The sequence below is a fragment of the Myxocyprinus asiaticus genome, chromosome 13 (assembly GCF_019703515.2).
Source record: "Myxocyprinus asiaticus isolate MX2 ecotype Aquarium Trade chromosome 13, UBuf_Myxa_2, whole genome shotgun sequence".
Taxonomy (NCBI): Eukaryota; Metazoa; Chordata; class Actinopteri; order Cypriniformes; family Catostomidae; genus Myxocyprinus; species Myxocyprinus asiaticus.
The window spans coordinates 8,862,189-8,887,376 of NC_059356.1; the positions used below are offsets into that span (position 1 = coordinate 8,862,189).

Here is a 25,188-nt window from a genome sequence, read left to right on the forward strand (position 1 = left end):
TGCAGCAAATGTTTACTGAAACTTGGGAGTTTCTCACTGTTGGTCATGTATCTACACTGGCTGATGTTTTCTTTAGCCTCATTTGGTAAGTCTCTTTTCCACTTGTAACATCTGTTTTTGTGCTTACAAATAATTTTAGAAAATTAAAACCACGTGAAACTGATTAAAACACTCAAAGTACTACAGGACGTTTCTGCTTCAGCAAAGAGTGAGTGAGTAAATTGGGCCTATATTGAGTAAAAAACTTTTTCTTAAGGAGAAATGTCTGATATCAACTGAAATTATAAGTAAGCATCTATAATATAATGAAATAGAAATAATCTTAAAATTGTAAATTGAGCAATTCAGGTTTATTTGAATATTTTTATTTTAAAGAATATAAATATAATTAAAAATTTAAAAAAAAAAAGCAACCAGAGCGATATGATGAACACCCCTTACCCATGGTAAAATAACTGTGCAGCCTCTTGTGATTTATTTATTTATTATTAATAAATAAATGTACAGCTTAATGTACTGGATTTTGTTGTTTGGATAGGTGACTGTACATTGGGAAAACATGATGTATTGTAAAGAGTTCCACAGGGGTCAATTCTGGGGCCTCTTTAATTTTCATTGTTCTGTTTAATTTATACACGATCCCACTGGACAACATAATTATGACATAAATGATCATTTGATACACAAAATTAGATTTGTTTTCTTCATTGAAATGCAATTTTTCAAACATAATTTCATTGCATTTCAATCCATTTGAATTTGTAAAACAGAAGTTTACCTAATCTATTTGAGTTGGGACTACACAATTTTTGTCGTTGCTGAAACTGGGCAGGGGATTCAAAGTTCGCAGCATGCTGGAGTAGATGGTGAAAGTAAACGTTGAAATTAAGTATTATTTTATGTGCCTTTGAGCACTATGAACAAAGGGGGTGACTTGTTAGGGTTTACTGTGCTGTTATGTTGGAATTTAGAGTAGTTTCTATTATATTGGAGTTTTAAGGGTTACCATTTTGAAGAGTAGAGCATGTACTTAGCTTGAGACTATGTAAATTTCAATTGTTTTATATGTTGTACAAATGACAACGCAGTGACCAGTCTTCTCTTTTTCCTGCCAACATTATACATTATGTATACAGTATATTAAATAAAGGTACATGTACATCTAACATGCATTATTGTTAGCTAGTATTTAACTTCAAGAGATTCAGTTGAATTATTTTGACAATCTAATTTTATTGGTGTTTACTCAGTTCAGTTTAGTAGCCTACATGTTAATTTTATGTTAAGAAAACCCATTTCCAATGTGTAAAATCACTGTCCACAATTGAATTAAGTTCAGCCAAAGAATAATATTGCTCACTGTGAATGATGAATACATTTGTGAAATAAGAAGTCTTATATGTGCAGGCTGGGTGTCTGCTGCTGGCAACTGCAGTTATAAAAGTCTTGTGGAACATCTCGGCTTGGGCAACGATGACATACAGATGACGTCCCTGCGGCCTGTGATTAACTGGTGGACCCCTACCCAAGTTTTTGTGGATTTGTTTGTGACATCCATCACAGAAGTGGTACTGTATGAACTCAGCATGACTTACCTCCATTCACTCACATTCAGGTCAGCAGTTGTAATGTCACTCATCACTTCTTTTTTTATCCACAGAATGAAAAAGCGCAGAGCTTCTCAACACAGGTCACAATTGTACACGTAAGTGTTTTCAAAACCTCTTACTCCATAAAACCATCTCATACATGATCAGCAGTGCTGCAGAATTTGTCACTTTGAGATTGGAATTGGCCAACATCTGTACTGTTGGCTGATATTAACAGGTATAAATGTTAAGTATATACAGTATGTCCTATTTTGAAATATTTATGTGCTATGAGTAAATGTTGTATAATATGAAAATGTTCATTTAAATTAAATGTTATGATGCTATAATGCATATATCTATGTTTTATGATATATTTAAGCAATATCACACAAGCAAAGGTTGTTGTTCTGAATGTTGTTCCACAGCCCAGCAAACAAATGTTATTCTTAAAACTTTTTCCAGGTTTTACATTGTGGTTGTGGGAATGTAAAAATTTCCAGTTTTCTAAATGCGAGTAGAACGTTTTTAAAGGTTAACATAACATTCATGAAAATGTAAAAAATATCCTGAAAACATAATTTTCCAACTTCTTCATCAGTTTTCACTCTCAGAATTTTTTTTTTTAAGAAATCATACGAACAATGTTGCACTAAGAACATCTGAACTTTTAATGAATATTAATAATGTCATTGGGATGTTCCATTAACATTTTCTTAACAACATTTGTTCCTAAACTTTACATAACGTCAGCCAAAGTTGTTTCAATGTAAATAATATTGAATAACTTACGTTTCCACACAAAAAATAGACAGTTAGTTCCTACATTTCTTTTCTGCCTGCGAAAATAGTTCCAAAAGAAGCCAAAGCATCAACCAAGCATCAATCCATATATAATCAGATTAGATTACCCAAAAAATATAATCCAAGAGATTTTAGTTATGTAATTTGTAATCAGCATCGGATTGCAATTCTAAGGTAATGTACTCAGCACTGTTTCTGCACTGCTCTCATATTCTGATTTTGTTAGAATCGAATATGAGCATCCCTACACCTTACACAATTGGGTACTGTGAAGCAAGTAGGGCATTACTGTTTAATTCAGCTTAATTCAGTATTGTAGTATACAATTATTATTTGTATACTGTCTTTTCATGTGGCACTTACCTGTGGACTCTTTAAACTTTGCAGGGTTGGATCAATGAGTTCACATTGTGGGACCCTGAAGACTTTTGTGGGATCTATTACTGTTCGATTCGAAAAGATATGATTTGGACTCCGGACATTGGTATCATTGAAAGGTCCGAAAAAAAATTCTGTCTGAAAAAATAAATAAAATAATAATAATAATAAAATACTTAAAAACTTTTTGTAGTAATATTCTAATAGTCACATCATGAGAAATCAAAATGTATACTCAGTGCTTAAAGTGAGCGGGTAAAATTATGTCACAGTTGGGGCAGCTATTCTTGTGTACCGGCAGCTCTGCCAGGGGATGAAATACATTAAACGTTACCTTGCAATAGTTTGCGTTTCCACATAATAAGTTATGTATTTCCTTGCAATTAGTTTTGCATTCCCTTGCAATAGTTTTCATTCCCATGCAATTCATTTTGCATTCCCTCACAATAAGATTTGTGTTCCTTTGCAATAGTTTGCATTCCGTCGCAATACTGTTGTTTGCCTTCCCTTGCAATAGTTTGCATTTCCTCTCAATAAGTTTTGCTTTCCTTTGCAATAGTTTGAATTCCCACACAATCATTTTTGCATTCTGTCGCAATAGTTTGCATTTCCTCACAATAAGTTTTGGATTCCCCCACAATAGTTTGCATTCCCTTGCAATACATTTTTTGTTTTCAACTTGTGCAATATTTGTTTTCCTTCACAATAAGTTTTGCATTCCCTTGCAATAGTTTGCATTCCCTCGCAAAAAGTTTTGTGTTTTAGACTCGTGCAATAGTTTGCATTCCTTGCAATATGTTTGTTTTCCTTCACAATAAGTTCTGCGTTCCCCAAAAATAGTTTACATTCCCTCCCAGTAAGTTTTGCATTCCCTTGCAATAGTTTGCATTCCCTTGCAATAAGTTTTGCATTCACTTGCAATAGTTTGCATTCCCTTGTAATAAGTTTCACATTCCCTAGCAATAGTTTGCATTCCCTTGCAATAAATTTTACATTCCCTCGCAATAAGTTTTACATTCCCTAGCAATAGTTTGCATTCCCTTGTAATAAGTTTCACATTCCCTAGCAATAGTTTGCATTCCCTTGCAATAAGTTTTACATTCCCTCGCAATAAGTTTTACATTCCCTCGCAATAAGTTTTACATTCCCTAGCAATAGTTTGCATTCCCTTGCAATAAGTTTTGCATTCCCTTGCAATAAGTTTGCATTCCCTCGCGATAAGTTTTGCATTCCCTTGCAATAGTTTGCATTCCCTCGCAATACATTTTGCATTCCCTCGCAATAAGTTTGCATTCCCTCGCAATAAGTTTGCATTCCCTCGCAATAAGTTTTGCATTCCCTTGCAATAGTTTGCATTCCCTTGTAATAAGTTTTGCATTCCCTCGCAATAAGTTTGCATTCCCTCGCAATAAGTTTTGCGTTCCCTTGCAATAAGTTTGCATTCCCTCGCAATAAGTTTTGCATTCCCTTGCAATAAGTTTTGCATTCCCTTGCAATAGTTTGCGTTCCCTTGTAATACGTTTTCCATTCCCTCGCAATAAGTTTTGCATTCCCTAGCAATAGTTTGCATTCCCTTGCAATAAGTTTTGCATTCCCTCGCAATAAGTTTTACATTCCCTTGCAATAGTTTGCATTCCCTTGCAATAAGTTTTACATTCCCTCGCAATAAGTTTTACATTCCCTTGCAATAGTTTGCATTCCCTTGCAATAAGTTTTACATTCCCTTGCAATAGCTTGCATTCCCTTGCAATAAATTTTACATTCCCTTGCAATAGTTTGCATTCCCTTGCAATAAGTTTTACATTCCCTCGCAATAAGTTTTACATTCCCTTGCAATAGTTTGCATTCCCTTGCAATAAGTTTTACATTCCCTTGCAATAGCTTGCATTCCCTTGCAATAAGTTTTGCATTCCCTTGCAATAGTTTGCATTCCCTTGCAATAAGTTTTACATTCCCTTGCAATAGTTTGCATTCCCTCGCAATAAGTTTTGCATTCCCTTGCAATAAGTTTGCATTCCCTTGCAATAAGTTTTGCATTCCCTTGTAATAAGTTTTGCATTCCCTCGCAATAAGTTTGCATTCCCTCGCAATAAGTTTTGCATTCCCTTGCAATAAGTTTGCATTCCCTCGCAATAAGTTTTGCATTCCCTTGCAATAAGTTTGCATTCCCTTGCAATAAGTTTTGCATTCCCTTGCAATAGTTTGCGTTCCCTTGTAATACGTTTTCCATTCCCTCGCAATAAGTTTTGCATTCCCTAGCAATAGTTTGCATTCCCTTGCAATAAGTTTTGCATTCCCTCGCAATAAGTTTTACATTCCCTTGCAATAGTTTGCATTCCCTTGCAATAAGTTTTACATTCCCTCGCAATAAGTTTTACATTCCCTTGCAATAGTTTGCATTCCCTTGCAATAAGTTTTACATTCCCTTGCAATAGCTTGCATTCCCTTGCAATAAGTTTTACATTCCCTTGCAATAGTTTGCATTCCCTTGCAATAAGTTTTACATTCCCTTGCAATAGTTTGCATTCCCTTGCAATAGTTTGCATTCCCTTGTAATAAGTTTTGCATTCCCTCGCAATAAGTTTGCATTCCCTCGCAATAAGTTTTGCGTTCCCTTGCAATAAGTTTGCATTCCCTCGCAATAAGTTTTGCATTCCCTTGCAATAAGTTTTGCATTCCCTTGCAATAGTTTGCGTTCCCTTGTAATACGTTTTCCATTCCCTCGCAATAAGTTTTGCATTCCCTAGCAATAGTTTGCATTCCCTTGCAATAAGTTTTGCATTCCCTCGCAATAAGTTTTACATTCCCTTGCAATAGTTTGCATTCCCTTGCAATAAGTTTTACATTCCCTCGCAATAAGTTTTACATTCCCTTGCAATAGTTTGCATTCCCTTGCAATAAGTTTTACATTCCCTTGCAATAGCTTGCATTCCCTTGCAATAAATTTTACATTCCCTTGCAATAGTTTGCATTCCCTTGCAATAAGTTTTACATTCCCTCGCAATAAGTTTTACATTCCCTTGCAATAGTTTGCATTCCCTTGCAATAAGTTTTACATTCCCTTGCAATAGCTTGCATTCCCTTGCAATAAGTTTTGCATTCCCTTGCAATAGTTTGCATTCCCTTGCAATAAGTTTTACATTCCCTTGCAATAGTTTGCATTCCCTCGCAATAAGTTTTGCATTCCCTTGCAATAAGTTTGCATTCCCTTGCAATAAGTTTTGCATTCCCTTGTAATAAGTTTTGCATTCCCTCGCAATAAGTTTGCATTCCCTCGCAATAAGTTTTGCATTCCCTTGCAATAAGTTTGCATTCCCTGGCAATAAGTTTTGCATTCCCTTGCAATAAGTTTGCATTCCCTTGCAATAAGTTTTGCATTCCCTTGCAATAGTTTGCGTTCCCTTGTAATACGTTTTCCATTCCCTCGCAATAAGTTTTGCATTCCCTAGCAATAGTTTGCATTCCCTTGCAATAAGTTTTGCATTCCCTCGCAATAAGTTTTACATTTCCTTGCAATAGTTTGCATTCCCTTGCAATAAGTTTTACATTCCCTCGCAATAAGTTTTACATTCCCTTGCAATAGTTTGCATTCCCTTGCAATAAGTTTTACATTCCCTTGCAATAGCTTGCATTCCCTTGCAATAAGTTTTACATTCCCTTGCAATAGTTTGCATTCCCTTGCAATAAGTTTTACATTCCCTTGCAATAGTTTGCATTCCCTCGCAATAAGTTTTGCATTCCCTCGCAATAAGTTTGCATTCCCTTGCAATAAGTTTTGCATTCCCTTGCAATAAGTTTTGCATTCCTTTGCAATAAGTTTGCATTCCCTCGCAATTAGTTTTGCATTCCCTTGCAATAGTTTGCATTCCCTCACAATAAGTTTTGCATTCCCTTGCAATAGTTTGCATTCCCTCGCAATAAGTTTGCATTCCTTGTAATAAGTTTTGCATTCCCTTGCAATAGTTTGCATTCCCTCACAATAAGTTTGCATTCCCTCACAATAAGTTTTGCATTCCTTTGCAATAGTTTGCATTCCCTCACAATAAGTTTGCATTCCCTCACAATAAGTTTTGCATTCCCTTGCAATAGTTGGCATTCCATTGCAATAAGTTTTGCATTCCCTCGCAATAAGTTTTGCATTCCCTCGCAATAAGTATTGCATTCCCTTGCAATAGTTTGCATTCCCTTGCAATAAGTTTTGCATTCCCTCGCAATAAGTTTTGCATTCCCTTGCAACAAATTTACATTCCCTAGCAATAGTCTGCGTTCCCCTGCAGTAAGTTTTGTATTCCCTCGCAATAGTTTGCAGTTCCTCGCAATTAGTTTTGCATTCCCTTGCAATAAGTTTTGCATTTCCCTTGCAATAAGTTTTGCATTCCCTTGCAATAGTTGGCATTCCATTGCAATAAGTTTTGCATTCCCTCGCAATAAGTTTTGCATTCCCTCGCAATAAGTATTGCATTCCCTTGCAATAGTTTGCATTCCCTTGCAATAAGTTTTGCATTCCCTCGCAATAAGTTTTGCATTCCCTTGCAACAAATTTACATTCCCTAGCAATAGTCTGCGTTCCCCTGCAGTAAGTTTTGTATTCCCTCGCAATAGTTTGCAGTTCCTCGCAATTAGTTTTGCATTCCCTTGCAATAAGTTTTGCATTTCCCTTGCAATAAGTTTTACATTCCCTTGCAATAGTTTGCATTCCATTGCAATAAGTTTTACATTCCCTTGCAATAGTTTGCATTCCCTCGTAATAAGTTTTGCATTCCCTCGCAATAAGTTTGCATTCCCTTGCAAGAAGTTTTGCATTCCCTTGCAATAGTTTGCATTCCCTTGCAATAAGTTTTACATTCCCTTGCAATAGTTTGCATTCCCTCACAATAAGTTTTGCATTCCCTTGCAATAAGTTTGCATTCCCTTGCAATAAGTTTTGCATTCCCTTGTAATAAGTTTTGCATTCCCTCGCAATAAGTTTGCATTCCCTCGCAATAAGTTTTGCATTCCCTTGCAATAAGTTTGCATTCCCTCGCAATAAGTTTGCATTCCCTTGCAATAAGTTTTGCATTCCCTTGCAATAGTTTGCGTTCCCTTGTAATACGTTTTCCATTCCCTCGCAATAAGTTTTGCATTCCCTAGCAATAGTTTGCATTCCCTTGCAATAAGTTTTGCATTCCCTCGCAATAAGTTTTACATTCCCTTGCAATAGTTTGCATTCCCTTGCAATAAGTTTTACATTCCCTCGCAATAAGTTTTACATTCCCTTGCAATAGTTTGCATTCCCTTGCAATAAGTTTTACATTCCCTTGCAATAGCTTGCATTCCCTTGCAATAAGTTTTACATTCCCTTGCAATAGTTTGCATTCCCTTGCAATAAGTTTTACATTCCCTTGCAATAGTTTGCATTCCCTCGCAATAAGTTTTGCATTCCCTCGCAATAAGTTTGCATTCCCTTGCAATAAGTTTTGCATTCCCTTGCAATAAGTTTTGCATTCCTTTGCAATAAGTTTGCATTCCCTCGCAATTAGTTTTGCATTCCCTTGCAATAGTTTGCATTCCCTCACAATAAGTTTTGCATTCCCTTGCAATAGTTTGCATTCCCTCGCAATAAGTTTGCATTCCTTGTAATAAGTTTTGCATTCCCTTGCAATAGTTTGCATTCCCTCACAATAAGTTTGCATTCCCTCACAATAAGTTTTGCATTCCTTTGCAATAGTTTGCATTCCCTCACAATAAGTTTGCATTCCCTCACAATAAGTTTTGCATTCCCTTGCAATAGTTGGCATTCCATTGCAATAAGTTTTGCATTCCCTCGCAATAAGTTTTGCATTCCCTCGCAATAAGTATTGCATTCCCTTGCAATAGTTTGCATTCCCTTGCAATAAGTTTTGCATTCCCTCGCAATAAGTTTTGCATTCCCTTGCAACAAATTTACATTCCCTAGCAATAGTCTGCGTTCCCCTGCAGTAAGTTTTGTATTCCCTCGCAATAGTTTGCAGTTCCTCGCAATTAGTTTTGCATTCCCTTGCAATAAGTTTTGCATTTCCCTTGCAATAAGTTTTGCATTCCCTTGCAATAGTTGGCATTCCATTGCAATAAGTTTTGCATTCCCTCGCAATAAGTTTTGCATTCCCTCGCAATAAGTATTGCATTCCCTTGCAATAGTTTGCATTCCCTTGCAATAAGTTTTGCATTCCCTCGCAATAAGTTTTGCATTCCCTTGCAACAAATTTACATTCCCTAGCAATAGTCTGCGTTCCCCTGCAGTAAGTTTTGTATTCCCTCGCAATAGTTTGCAGTTCCACGCAATTAGTTTTGCATTCCCTTGCAATAAGTTTTGCATTTCCCTTGCAATAAGTTTTACATTCCCTTGCAATAGTTTGCATTCCCTTGCAATAAGTTTTACATTCCCTTGCAATAGTTTGCATTCCCTCGTAATAAGTTTTGCATTCCCTCGCAATAAGTTTGCATTCCCTTGCAAGAAGTTTTGCATTCCCTTGCAATAAGTTTTGCATTCCCTTGCAATAAGTTTTGCATTCCTTTGCAATAAGTTTGCATTCCCTCGCAATTAGTTTTGCATTCCCTTGCAATAGTTTGCATTCCCTCACAATAAGTTTTGCATTCCCTTGCAATAGTTTGCATTCCCTCGCAATAAGTTTGCATTCCCTTGCAATAAGTTTTGCATTCCCTTGCAATAGTTTGCATTCCCTCGCAATAAGTTTTGCATTCCCTCGCAATAAGTATTGCATTCCCTTGCAATAGTTTGCATTCCCTTGCAATAAGTTTTGCATTCCCTCGCAATAAGTTTTGCATTCCCTTGCAACAAATTTACATTCCCTAGCAATAGTCTGCGTTCCCCTGCAGTAAGTTTTGTATTCCCTCGCAATAGTTTGCAGTTCCTCGCAATTAGTTTTGCATTCCCTTGCAATAAGTTTTGCATTTTCCTTGCAATAAGTTTTGCATTCCCTTGCAATAGTTGGCATTCCATTGCAATAAGTTTTGCATTCCCTCGCAATAAGTTTTGCATTCCCTCGCAATAAGTATTGCATTCCCTTGCAATAGTTTGCATTCCCTTGCAATAAGTTTTGCATTCCCTCGCAATAAGTTTTGCATTCCCTTGCAACAAATTTACATTCCCTAGCAATAGTCTGCGTTCCCCTGCAGTAAGTTTTGTATTCCCTCGCAATAGTTTGCAGTTCCTCGCAATTAGTTTTGCATTCCCTTGCAATAAGTTTTGCATTTCCCTTGCAATAAGTTTTACATTCCCTTGCAATAGTTTGCATTCCCTTGCAATAAGTTTTACATTCCCTTGCAATAGTTTGCATTCCCTCGTAATAAGTTTTGCATTCCCTCGCAATAAGTTTGCATTCCCTTGCAAGAAGTTTTGCATTCCCTTGCAATAGTTTGCATTCCCTTGCAATAAGTTTTACATTCCCTTGCAATAGTTTGCATTCCCTCGCAATAAGTTTTGCATTCCCTTGCAATAAGTTTGCATTCCCTCGCAATAAGTTTTGCATTCCCTTGTAATAAGTTTTGCATTCCCTCGCAATAAGTTTGCATTCCCTCGCAATAAGTTTTGCATTCCCTTGCAATAAGTTTGCATTCCCTCGCAATAAGTTTTGCATTCCCTTGCAATAAGTTTGCATTCCCTTGCAATAAGTTTTGCATTCCCTTGCAATAGTTTGCGTTCCCTTGTAATACGTTTTCCATTCCCTCACAATAAGTTTTGCATTCCCTAGCAATAGTTTGCATTCCCTTGCAATAAGTTTTGCATTCCCTCGCAATAAGTTTTACATTCCCTTGCAATAGTTTGCATTCCCTTGCAATAAGTTTTACATTCCCTCGCAATAAGTTTTACATTCCCTTGCAATAGTTTGCATTCCCTTGCAATAAGTTTTACATTCCCTTGCAATAGCTTGCATTCCCTTGCAATAAGTTTTACATTCCCTTGCAATAGTTTGCATTCCCTTGCAATAAGTTTTACATTCCCTTGCAATAGTTTGCATTCCCTCGCAATAAGTTTTGCATTCCCTCGCAATAAGTTTGCATTCCCTTGCAATAAGTTTTGCATTCCCTTGCAATAAGTTTTGCATTCCTTTGCAATAAGTTTGCATTCCCTCGCAATTAGTTTTGCATTCCCTTGCAATAGTTTGCATTCCCTCACAATAAGTTTTGCATTCCCTTGCAATAGTTTGCATTCCCTCGCAATAAGTTTGCATTCCTTGTAATAAGTTTTGCATTCCCTTGCAATAGTTTGCATTCCCTCACAATAAGTTTGCATTCCCTCACAATAAGTTTTGCATTCCTTTGCAATAGTTTGCATTCCCTCACAATAAGTTTGCATTCCCTCACAATAAGTTTTGCATTCCCTTGCAATAGTTGGCATTCCATTGCAATAAGTTTTGCATTCCCTCGCAATAAGTTTTGCATTCCCTCGCAATAAGTATTGCATTCCCTTGCAATAGTTTGCATTCCCTTGCAATAAGTTTTGCATTCCCTCGCAATAAGTTTTGCATTCCCTTGCAACAAATTTACATTCCCTAGCAATAGTCTGCGTTCCCCTGCAGTAAGTTTTGTATTCCCTCGCAATAGTTTGCAGTTCCTCGCAATTAGTTTTGCATTCCCTTGCAATAAGTTTTGCATTTCCCTTGCAATAAGTTTTGCATTCCCTTGCAATAGTTGGCATTCCATTGCAATAAGTTTTGCATTCCCTCGCAATAAGTTTTGCATTCCCTCGCAATAAGTATTGCATTCCCTTGCAATAGTTTGCATTCCCTTGCAATAAGTTTTGCATTCCCTCGCAATAAGTTTTGCATTCCCTTGCAACAAATTTACATTCCCTAGCAATAGTCTGCGTTCCCCTGCAGTAAGTTTTGTATTCCCTCGCAATAGTTTGCAGTTCCTCGCAATTAGTTTTGCATTCCCTTGCAATAAGTTTTGCATTTCCCTTGCAATAAGTTTTACATTCCCTTGCAATAGTTTGCATTCCCTTGCAATAAGTTTTACATTCCCTTGCAATAGTTTGCATTCCCTCGTAATAAGTTTTGCATTCCCTCGCAATAAGTTTGCATTCCCTTGCAAGAAGTTTTGCATTCCCTTGCAATAAGTTTTGCATTCCCTTGCAATAAGTTTTGCATTCCTTTGCAATAAGTTTGCATTCCCTCGCAATTAGTTTTGCATTCCCTTGCAATAGTTTGCATTCCCTCACAATAAGTTTTGCATTCCCTTGCAATAGTTTGCATTCCCTCGCAATAAGTTTGCATTCCCTTGCAATAAGTTTTGCATTCCCTTGCAATAGTTTGCATTCCCTCACAATAAGTTTGCATTCCCTCACAATAAGTTTTGCATTCCTTTGCAATAGTTTGCATTCCCTCGCAATAAGTTTTGCATTCCCTCGCAATAAGTTTGCATTCCCTCGCAATAGTTTGCAGTTCCTCGCAATTAGTTTTGCATTCCCTTGCAATAAGTTTTGCATTCCCCCGCAATAGTTTGCATTACCTCGCAAAGTTTTGCGTTCCCTCACAATAGTTTGCATTACCTCGCAATAAGTTTTCATTCCCTCGCAATAGGTTTTGCATTCCCTCCCAATAAGTTTTGCATTCCCTCGAAATAAGTTTTACATTCCCTCCCAATACGTTTTGCATTCCCTTGCAATAGTTTGCATTCCTTGCAATAAGTTTTGCATTCCTTTGCAATAGTTTGCATTCCTTGCAATACGTTTTGCATTCCCTCACAATAGTTTGCATTACCTCGCAATAAGTTTTCATTCCCTCGCAATAAGTTTTGCATTCCCTCCCAATAAGTTTTGCATTCCCTCACAATAAGTTTTCATTCCCCCGAAATAAGTTTTGCATTCCCTCCCAATACGTTTTGCATTCCCTTGCAATAGTTTGCATTCCTTGCAATACGGTTTGCATTCCCACACAATAGTTTGCATTACCTCGCAATAAGTTTTCATTCCCTCACAATAAGTTTTGCATTCCCTCCCAATAAGTTTTGCATTCCCTCCCAATACGTTTTGCATTCCCTTGCAATAGTTTGCATTCGTTGCAATAAGTTTTGCATTCCCTTGCAATAGTTTGCATTCCTTGCAATACGTTTTGCATTCCCTCACAATAGTTTGCATTACCTCACAATAAGTTTTCATTCCCTCGCAATAAGTTTTGCATTCCCTCCCAATAAGTTTTGCATTCCCTCACAATAAGTTTTCATTCCCCCGAAATAAGTTTTGCATTCCCTCCCAATACGTTTTGCATTCCCTTGCAATAGTTTGCATTCCTTGCAATACGTTTTGCATTCCCTTGCAATAGTTTGCATTACCTCGCAATAAGTTTTCATTCCCTCACAATAAGTTTTGCATTCCCTCCCAATAAGTTTTGCATTCCCTCCCAATACGTTTTGCATTCCCTTGCAATAGTTTGCATTCGTTGCAATAAGTTTTGCATTCCCTTGCAATAGTTTGCATTCCTTGCAAAACGTTTTGCATTCCCTCACAATAGTTTGCATTACCTCGCAATAAGTTTTCATTCCCTCGCAATAAGTTTTGCATTCCCTCCCAATAAGTTTTGCATTCCCTCACAATAAGTTTTCATTCCCCCGAAATAAGTTTTGCATTCCCTCCCAATACGTTTTGCATTCCCTTGCAATAGTTTGCATTCCTTGCAATACGTTTTGCATTCCCACACAATAGTTTGCATTACCTCGCAATAAGTTTTCATTCCCTCACAATAAGTTTTGCATAACCTCCCAATAAGTTTTCATTCCCTCCCAATAAGTTTTCATTCCCTCCCAATAAGTTTTGCATTCCCTCCCAATATGTTTTGCATTCCCTTGCAATAGTTTGCATTCATTGCAATAAGTTTTGCATTACCCCGCAATAGTTTGCATTCCCTCGCAATAAGATTTGTGTTTTTGACTTGTGCAACAAGGTTGTGCAAAATTCAGAATTTCAGAATTAACACCCTTTCAATTCATGAGTTGGAATTTGAACTGAATTGGCCACGCCCCACAGGAAGTTGAATTGGAATTGGAATTGGAAAGATAGGAAGTGGAATTTACTGAATTGCAATTCAAAGAAATTCAACACAGTCAGACTACACAATTTAATTAGTTCATGATATTTTGTGATTTGTGTATAATTACATTATACTTTTTGACTAAGTATGCCTATTTATTTCCTATTTTTTTTTTTTAACTTATAGACATGCAATTTCTCTCTAAAAAATAAATTCATTAACATTGTTTTCAGATAACTTCATAAAAATACATTCAATGAATCTATTAATTGTTTAATATATTGCGCAAATTAGCACAACTGGAAATTAAGTGTTTTTCCACCACCGTCCATAAAATGAAAATGTATTAAATATAGTGAAATAAAAGCAATACAAATGTCTATAGGTGGTATTTTAAACTTTATTTCTTTATTATATTTATTATTTATAGTGTAAAAAGTGTTGTTTGTAGAACTTGCATTGATTTTAACTAAACTGAACTTAAAATGTCAACCTGCCATGACTTTTACAAATTAGCTGTACATATAACATATTCATTTTATATATTTAACAAATACATATTTGAGTTAAGTAACTTTAAGCAGATTTATTAAACACTGTCAACTTAGTCCTTTGAAAATTGCTTCATTTATTTACATGGTTTAAAACTCCAAATTCTGTGCATCTAATGTAAATTTCAATAAACATGCATTTCATGGCAAGTGACGTACTTGCTGTCTTAAAACAATAATATCAAATCTTTATGAACACTTATGAGAAATAAAAAACATATTATAAAATGGCATGCACAGAACTTGACATCTGGTACGTTAAACATGACAAGAGTAACAATCAACAAATTGTGACTGAACCACATAAAAAGTTTTTGTTGACCAATCTGAACTCAAATAAATGCATTGATCCAACTCCCTGCTATGTGTTCCTATTATTGTTTACTTGATATAAAAACATTTTTATAGTGTAATGTTTCAGGAATTACCCCATTTGTTATCATTATATGATAATATGATAGCATGTTTCATGTTATACTGAAAAATCAAATGTATTTTTAAAAACTAAATCTAAAAACAGTTAAATGAATTTCTTTGAATTTCATTCCATTTTATTTCTACTTCCTTAAATTCACATTCGAATTGCAATTTAGGATTCCTTTTTGCAACCTCAATTCAAATTCTATCCAAATTCAGGAATTGAATTGGAATTGAATTGGCATTCTGCATTCAACTCTGAATGGTGCACAACCCTGACGTGCAGTTGTTTGAGTTCCTTCGCAATAGTTTGTATTCCCTTGCAATAAGTAAATAAATTTAATACAATAAGTAAAATAAATTCGCCTCAATACATTCTTAACTTCCTTCATCTTTCTGACATCAGAAACCTGAGGCATTTTATAGTAGAATAAAAATGTAACATTATAAGTGGACCTCAGGAGAAAAAATGATGGGGAAAAAATGCATGACTCATTTAAACAAACTTTGTAAAATATGGCTGAATTTCAGACTGCACGGATTGCTTTGATTGTAATGTTGTCTCCGGTCATTATTGCTTCACATTATGTCTTGTCTATATAGTATTGAGACAGAGTATGCAACACTGGAGGGTCCATATGTGCAGTTGCACAATCGAGGATTTGTAGTCACATCTGACACGTTAGCTCTGACCACTGCCTGTAAGATGGACTTGCACCTGTTTCCCTTCGACATCCAAAGCTGCACTTTAACGCTTCAGTCTGCAATGCATTCAGGTATTGAGTACATGAATGCTAACCTTCTGAACATTGTTCACCTTCTGAACTGACATTAACATCATTCTAATGTCTGTTAGTATAATATTCACATTTTCTCTCAGTTGAGGAGCTTAAAATCAGCCCATACTCTGATGCATCGTTCTTGACGCTCAACTCACAGAAGGCCTTTCAGACTCAGGGAGAGTGGGAGCTGCTCAGTATAAACATGTCTAAAGCCAATACATCTGCTATTCAGATTACACAGGATCAGCTGACATACAAGGTACTACTACTAATAATAATAATACTGTAATAATAATAATGTTGTTTGTATAACACCTTTCATACATAAAATGCTCCCATAAATTCCATAAACATTTATGAAAAGAAAGCATAAAAACAATAAAAATAAAATAAAACAATAACATAACAATAAAGCCCAGTCAAGTTTAGGGTTTGGGTAAGGGGTTAGACTTTATGATTAGGTTAAGGGAGTTAGGGGTTAATCTTAGCATAATGCGATGGTTCGTTTATTTTGGGTGGAGGAGGACTCCACTGTGTATGTAAATTATAACCTAGGGTTAGATGTCAACTACCCATTTATTAATAGACTGAAAAAATAGTGTTCTGATAAAGCATTCAGAAAATGTACAGGTATCTTACAAACATATTAGGTGATTTGTTTTCATTGCTGTATTGTTCAGATAGTTTCTGTGCTTATTCGCAGATCACAATGAAGAGGAGACCTCTACTGTACATCATCAACTTTATAGTACCCGTGTTTTACTTCCTTGTGCTGGATGTAGCCTCCTTTTTCATGGATGGAGGAGGAGGAGAGAAGCTAAGCTTTAAAGTCACTTTACTCCTGTCTATTTCTGTGTTGCTGCTGATTCTTAATGACATGCTGCCCTCTACTGCCAAAGATATCCCATTGATTGGTGAGTCCAACAGACAATCATTTCTCATGTTGTCTACATTGTTAAGAAAGCTATCCTTATTCAATAACTTCAAAACTGACATGCTCATAATACATCATAGGAAATATGCATGAAACGTAGAATACTCTTAAAAAAAAGTAAATTGTACGTTTTGGAATGATGAACTACAGTACCGTTGTTCTCTGAAAGCGGTGCCATTTTTGCCAGCAAAGTCAGATTTCAGGGCCGTGAGCACCTTAGACATTGGGGGACCACCATAGAGGGTATTTACCACAGCACCATTTAATTATCGAGTTTAACGAGGTCAATATAAGTGTAAATATAATGGATTTATACACAGCACCAAAACTCATTACTGTAACTTGCCACCCACAGTAGATCCACTCTCTTTTCTCTTCTCATCTTTGTCAAACTGCCATAAACATTAGTAAAAGAAACTTTTACAAAGTGGAATACAAAGTCAGTGTTTGTAGCCGAGGAAAACTTCTGTAGTCACACAGCATGATGTTTTCACAGGGACTTACTGCAGTGTGATTTTCACTCTCATTGGCATCAGTATCCTGGAGACCATCTTTGTGAATTATCTGATGTCTAAAGGAGAGGAGGCCAGATCAGTTGCACCAGTGCAAACCACAGCTGCTGTTAATGGTAAGCATTTACTCAGAATCTGACTACAAGGAGCATTTTATTGTATTTTTGTTTAAAAATATCTGCGTCATTTGTGTTGCCAAGGAGAGTTGCAGAAAAATGGGAAAATTACCTCGTGGCAATTTTAGGATGGTTGGTTCAAAGACGGATTAGATTTACCATTATTTATCATGTTTGACAAGTACACAGACAATAGGCCTCATTTATGAAAATGTCCTAAATATATGAAAATGAGTAATTTACGCATAAAATGGAGCTTCCCGAAAACTTTCTGCCGGATTCACGAACACTTCGTATTCCCCAGATTTGTTAGTAAAACGTGTATGTTTGTGAATTTCAAACGTTCGAAAATAGAGTGCGTGTGCATGTTCATTCACAATTATCATAATCCATGCCCATGAAAACATCATATTGGTAAGGCTTCAGACTTGCTAGTACAGGAGAATAGGAAGCATTTAACATCTATGCGAAAAGTAATAAAAGTTTCTTTTTTAAATGAGTGCTTCAATATTTTACGATGTGATTTAGTAAACACTTGCATGTTTATTCTAAAAAATAAGAGAGGAACTTAGTCACATTTCATGCTTTTGCTGTTATCAGAGGTTCTTTTCAGTCCAAGAGGTCAATAAAAATGGTTTGACATGAAGCTTTAGTGTAAAACATGTTCAGTTTGGATGTCCACCACCATTAACTTTCTCTGGTTCAGTTGAGCGCATCGCCAGCATTGGTGAAACTTCTTGAGTAAATCCAAGAATGTACAGTGATATACTTCCATTGCAACAGGAAACATATTTTAAGAAACTGATAGAATGTCTAAAGAAGGTCTTTGACCAAAACACTGTAAGATATTACAGATATGCAAGCTATATGGCATTGTGCAGGCTTTTTCTTTTTTTGTCCCCACGTTGTTTTGTGTACGCACCTGCCCACGATGTGTTCATTTATGGGTTTAACAGCATTACCATTGACCATACGTTATCAACTGAACGTGATTTACCCATGCCTATACTAAATTATGAAACCCAAATTATAAAGCTCAAATAAAACATAGTCCAACCAGTCATGTTAGAGGGCATTATTTATTTATTTATTTATTTATTGAGAAAATCAAACGCAAACTGTGCCTCTCCATGAACCTTTCACAACATGTCAAGATCTTCTGCTGGAAAAATGATAAGCAGAGTTCGGGAAAAAAATATACTTTGAAAAAATAAATGCAAGCAGCAAAGAAACATTTCTAAATAAAAGCATTTTTTTCTTTTCTTTTTTTAAAGGTTAATTTCACTCATTTAATTATAAGTTAATTTTTTCATTACTTGTTTAATTTTACTTCTATCAAAATGTAGTCATGGCAGTTTGTCTGAAAGAGCACAACACGTTCGGATGTCTTACACACGATTTACACATGGTCGGGAGCAGGTGTACATTCTGTTTGTACCGAAAATATGAAAACTTTCATGAATCCAAAAATTTACATCAGACCAGCTTTACGAACGATTTATACAAAAATGAATTCTGCTCCTGTTTCATGAATGATTGAGTGTTGGGTAAGTTGATCAAAAAAGTAATCCACAACAAATTACAAATTACTTTTATAAAGTTGAAATCAGATTACTTTACTGATTACTTCATCTAAAAAGTTAAGTTACATTCTAAAACACTTTTCACTTTTTTTAGCTCAACGAATTTTCACATGTGGAATTGGGGAGTAACGGAATACATGTAACAGCGTTACGTTTTTAAAATACAAAATATCAGTAGGGTACAACGCGGTTCAAAAGGCTCTGCAGGGTAAAAGGCTCCATTGATTTTATTTTCTCCCAAAATTTAAATAGCATCAAAAACTACCACAGAAATGTCCTAAACACCTGTTTGTCACTACGAACTGCAACATTTTCCTGATCCATGAGTTCATTGTGTGTATTGTCTAAAGGTTCATTCTGAGGCAATTTGATCTATTTTTTTTTAAATGTTGCAAATTTATGTAGCTAATGAATATCCTGGTAATAATCACATTTATTTTGAGACAAAATACTTATTTATCATTTTCAGTTTTAAGGTCATTAAATCAAAAACATTTCAGTAACTGTCCCATATGTGAAAGGATAGTATTTGGGGTAAAAAGCCCCCCTGTTGCAGGAGCTAAAGGCCCCTATTAAACACATTGTTTTTTAAAAGTGAGGCGAATAGATTTGTTATGAAAAATTGACTCATCTAATCATAATGAAGATTAATTTGTTTAAAGAATACTTGAGATGTAATAAAATGTCAAATGTGTTTGAAATTAACAGTAAAATGGTGCACCCTTTTCTGAAGTGGTAATTTTGAGTAAGTATTATCTTAATATGTTACTCAAAAAGCATCTTGCTGTCTCAAAATTATTTGCATTAGTTGACAAATTGTGCCCTAAAACTATTGTCCCTGCATCTACACGATATCACTTTAAACCCCCTAAGGAACTTTTACCCCAAGTGTGGTGTAAAAGGCTCCCTCACCACCTTTTATAAAAACTGAATTTTAATCAAAACCACTTTCCGTTATTATATATTATTTTTATTTTTCTCCCAATTTGGAATGCCCAATTCCCAACGCGCTTTTAAGTCCTCGTGGTCGCGTAGTGATTCGCCTCAATCCGGGTGGTGGAGGACGAATCCCAGCTACCTCCGTGTCTGAGACCGCCAACCCACACATATTATCACGTAGCTTGTTGAGCGCGTTGCCACGGAGACATAGCACGTGTGGAGGCTTCACGCCATCCACCGTGGCAACCACGCTCAACTCACCACGCGCCCCACTGAGAACGACCCACATTATAGCGACCACGAGGAGGTTACCCCATGTGACTCTACCCTCCCTAGCAACCGGGCCAATTTGGTTGCTTAGGAGACCTGGCTGGAGTCACTCAGCACGCCCTGGGATTCGAACTAGTGAACTAGCAAACTCCAGGGGTGGTAGGCAGTGTCTTTTACCACTGAGCTACCCAGGCCCACTTTCCGTTATTATTTATTTTCACACAAATTATGTTGTTCCATCAGTTTACAATACAAATAAATGCATTTTTTCGATCTTAATAAATTTTGTGACCAGAAAAAAAGCTACATTTCCTTAAGGAGTGCCTTTAGCCCCGTTGTACCCTAAAGGCTAATTTATTCTTACTGGGTGAACAAGCTTCTCTTCTTTCGCCTACAAATGATGACAAAGTGCAGTGATGTTTTTGTTCTGCCAAGATGTTCATTTGGTGAGATTTCTCCTGTTCGCGCACATCTCTGAAATTCTTGACCTTGAAGAACTCGGCTGGTCGAAGAGCATTTATGATTGGTTAAAACTATTTGTGGGAGTGGTTTGGACGTGACACTTTATTTACAATCGCACGTACCAGCTGAGGAGTTGTTACCTAGGTTACTGTCGTTAAAATGGATAACTTTGAAGCCGGTCTCTCAGAGATTGTGCAGAAGTATACTTTTTACATGATTGGCAACACAGACTCTACAAAGACTCACGACAAATGAGTAAAGAGAGATTGGATTCTTTAAAAGTGGAATCGACAAAGAAGCGGCACAGCGCAAAAGCGGCTGTCCACAGAGAGAAAAACCTGCATTATTGGCTTTACTTGTGGTTGGAACAGTACGTTAAACACCATGACAACACCCTAAACTAACTAATTTTAAAACGATGCCTTGCATAGTATAAACACCGGCTTTGTTCACCTAGGGTGCTTTAGTTCGTTCAGGAGAAAAAAGTTTGACTTCTTCCATAGTATAAGACAAGCTTAACTGTATTCCACTACAGTTGCAATTTAAATTTAAATCATTACATAGAATGCAGTTAATTAAACAGGTAATCAGAATGGATTACTTTGTATTTTATTCTCATTTGTTTCATTTAATATTTAGTCTATTAACTTGGAAAACATTTTTCCCATTTGAAATATGCGTTTTGAGGAGCGTTTGAACAGTGGTGAAACGGTCATCTCTAGAAGGCAACCGCTAGGTTATCTAAAGTCTTGCGAAAGCCACATGCAATATTCACACACTGTGTTTATGTAACTGAAAATCAGTGCCTGTTATCTTATAACTAGAATTTAAAATGCAATGCATTACACTACTTCTTTGGTGGTGGAGGTATGGGGGAGTAATTAGATTACAGTAACTAATTAATCAGATAACACCCAACACTGAAAATATTGTTGCAAGGCATGTGGTGGATCTTGAAAAACTTGTAATCATAGTATTCTGGAAGCCCCTAGGAATATATGGAGAGACAAAGCATGGTTTATGGGCATGTTTTGTGACCTTTTGACCTGTAGATGGCTGTTACTTTACTCCTGTACCCTCAGGACATTATGGTAATGATGCAAAGCAAGTTTCATGTACTGTAAATACACCATGTGTAAATGTGCATATTGTATCATTTCTTTTTTGGGAAAGTGGTTGATACATTACCAACATAGTCTCATGACAATTTGTAATAGTTTGTATGAGATGGCAAAATTGTAAGACATTGTACGATTTGGCTTGTATGAAAAGGTAAAAATTGTATTCCCATAGAGGCCAACCAATCAACAAACAGAATTTAAAATAGATACATGCATCAAATTTTAGCTAGCTTCCTATCCAAAATGTATTTTAAGAATGGAAATGTCTGTGAACAAATGACCAAAGTTCAGCCATGCAACTCTATGTGGCGCAAGCTGATAGGTTCTTTGACTTATCTATTAACCATCTAGCTTGCTCACATGTGACATGCTATGCTAATCGGCTTGCATGGTGTAAAATGATTGGTCCTTTGACTTATAAGACAATGACTTGCAAGCAAATGACAGATAGCCAATAAGCTTGTGTCTCTCTCTTTGTCTAACATTTAAATTGCTTAGTTTAGAAGATAAGCCGGTTTCACTGCATTGCACTGCAAGAGTTTTTTGTCTGAAAATGCTGTTTGCTCAGTTGGTTTGCTTGGGCTTTTCTACTGACAGCTTGCACAATAAGGTCTGTGTGGCGAGGGCGTGGTTGAGTGCCCGTCCAGAGAGAGGGGAAGTGATAAGGATTCATCCCTGGGTGACAATTAGGTCTAATAGCTGTTTCTTGTCTCAGTAGTCCAGGAAGAGCGATAAGAGGAGCCCACGCCAGAGCCCAGGGAGAGAGAGAGTGATGCACAGCAGTGCGGCGCGTTAGTGTGTTTGAAGAAAGCTACCTATGAGTCATAATTGTGTGTGAATAAAGAGTTGAACTTACTTGAACCTCACTTCCTCCTTGCCCTACTGACCAGTCTTACTACAGTCTGCTTTTAGCCATGACACATAGAAGTGCGTATTTAACAAGATAAACCTTAGCCAAATCTGGCACTGGTACACATTGCTATTTTAGGTCATTCTATTAAATGAATCCACACACAGCTAATTTAAGTCACCAGTGAAACAAGCTCTGGGCTTGCTGGACCAGTTACACATTATGGGTATTTTAGACATTCAGCCAAACAGGCCAGGCACACATAGAAATTTAGTTCATATGCATTATGCTGTTTGGCCATTGGCCAAAGCTCAACTAGATAGCATACACTCGGAGCACATGGCTCTTTGGAGCAGCAGCAGAACATAAGTCTTGCCGATAGATCTGCTTAGCTGGGGGGTTGGGTTTTGTGTTTGTGTTTTGCATTTTGTGCAGCTTCCCTGCTTTGTTGGGGGATTGTTTGTCATGTCTATTTGTGCAGCAGCATGTCATAAAGGCTTGATGCAGTACGTCTTGCCTGCCAAGACCAATATCCTATCAATATGTCACACCCACATTAACATGCTAAATCTTTCAGAGAGTTGTTATGACTGAAATGACCAAAGTTCAGCCATGCAACTCTATGTGGGGCAAGCTCATAATTTCTTTGACTTGTAATCTTATAGCCAATTGGTTTGCTCACATGTGACATATTAAGCCAATCGGCTCACATGGTGTAAGCTGATTGGTCCTTTGACTTGTCATTGGGTAGCCGATTAACTTGTGTCTCTCTCTTTGTCTAACATTTAAATGCCTAATTTTAGCAGATAAGCTGGTTTCACTGCAGTGTGCTATGAGAGATTTTTCTCTGAAAGTCTCCTCCAACCCATCTCCACTTCTAGATCTTCTAAATGGGGATTGTTTATAATGTCTATTTGTGCAACAGCATGCATACATTGTCTAATAATCATCTCATTCCAAACCACAATGTTTTCTTTCTTCCATGGTACACAGTTATTTTCCTATTAAAATCATGTTTAGGTTTGGTAAGGGGTTAAACTAAAAAAAAAAAAAAAAAAACACGATAAAAATTTTTTTCTATGGAAGTAAAAGTCGTACATTTTTATATGAGCAAACTCACACAATGTTTTACGATTTCGCCATCTATTATTATTACAACTTGTCATGAGACTGAGTTGTGCGTTACACGCAAGCAGTCTTCAGAAATCATATATATCATGAATATTATACATCAAGCAATTTTGAGACATACTAGCACTGTCTCATATTTATAATGTTTTATCAAAAACTTTACATTTCTAATCCAAGAACACAGGTTAATAGAACATGGCATCTGAAATCAGTGGAAAATCAGAAGAAAATGCTTTTAATATTATTATTTTATGTTACATATTATTGTATATATATATATATATATGGATATGGATATGTGGTTTATAAGTTACAAGCAGAAATGTAATTGAACATTTGAACTGTTGGTTGCATTGAAAGTTTTGAGAGACCCCACAATTGGCAGCAGGAATGTTCATACACTTCCCAATCACTGTGCCAAATTTTACACCTTTTAGCCATACTGGGGCTCTCGTGGTCCCTAGTTATGTGGGCCAGAGTAAAATATAGAATTATCTAATGTCAGGCTTTATATTTCATCTCACAGATGTTGTAAAGGGCACAAATTGCACTCCAGAATCAGTTACAGATAGGAATGAAGAGCAGTCGTGCAGCCTCATCATTCTCAAGCAGATCCTCATGGAGTTTCAGGCTACAACTCATCAAAACCAAGACAAGAAGACATCCCATAGCTGGACCAGAGTGGCAAGAATAATAGACATTACCTTCTTTTCTCTTTATTTAATCACCGTTGTTGTGTTTATAACAGTGCTTTGCAAGGCCTGGTTCCCAGAGTGAAATCCTCGTATAGCCTTATTCATGAGATAGCACTATAAAACTATAAAATATAAATATTATTATACTCATACAGTCTAAAATATGATTACAGTCGATAAATATTAAATGTAAAATACACTCTATACTATAATAATATATTGTGAATTATATAACAGATAGTTTCGTTTTTTGTCAATTTGGTCAATATTAGCAATATTATCCAGCCATGCTAAAATGCCTGATATAGTGTAAGATGATGTGAAAACTGTTCACATCCCCATCATGTCTAACAGCTCGCTTCAGCCATAACTATTCACAATATCGCATGACTTCTCATACTTTATTGCTTAAATGTCAAATAAATTATACTCCATAATAGAATATACATTGTCCAATTAGGTTTTCCTCTTTAGATTTTCTTATAAAATCTGTCCAGTGAATTTTTGTTTTCTTGTCTCTTATTTTTGTTCTAGTTCTGTTTCATGTTGTTATCCTTGCACTCTGCATGTATCTTGCTGAGGGTAATTTGCATTTGTATAAAACCCTGGTGTTTGCTTTAGTGTTTGTATTCACTGCATTGCTTTATTTGTTTTGTGAACACCTTTATTTTTGTTCAGTTATAAACACTGCATTTACCACATCATCTGAGCCATTCATAACACTACATTTAACATTTTAAACATACTGTGAAAAATGTAGTAATGTGGAGCAGTAAGTTAAGTGACTGAATTTATTAACTGAACTTTTTTTGAACTAATTTATGATTTTTACAAATTCATATTCAAAGCACTCTACATGAACTTTCTAAACCTCTAAAAGCCAAAAATGGTTCTGTGATTTAACAGGCATCACTTTCGACGAATTGCTTGTGTTCACTGCAGTCTCCTTTTATTCAACAAACTGGCAAAAGTCTGCTCCTACTCTTGCCGACAATATCAATACAATATACAACTACTGACCGCAAGTCATTGACTATAATTACAAGAT

General features: G+C 36.3%; 1 protein-coding gene across 1 annotated transcript; it reads left to right on the top strand.

Annotated features, from left to right (window-relative positions):
* On the top strand, positions 1-24,738 carry LOC127450361 (5-hydroxytryptamine receptor 3A-like). The gene is made up of 9 exons (XM_051714430.1): positions 1-85; positions 1,408-1,568; positions 1,661-1,705; positions 2,781-2,890; positions 15,349-15,521; positions 15,626-15,786; positions 16,231-16,441; positions 16,958-17,089; positions 23,972-24,738. The coding sequence occupies exons 1-9, from the start codon at positions 46-48 to the stop codon at positions 24,220-24,222; spliced, it is 1,284 nt and encodes a 427-aa protein (XP_051570390.1). The 5' UTR covers positions 1-45; the 3' UTR covers positions 24,223-24,738.
* Positions 24,739-25,188: the final 450 nt, after the last annotated feature.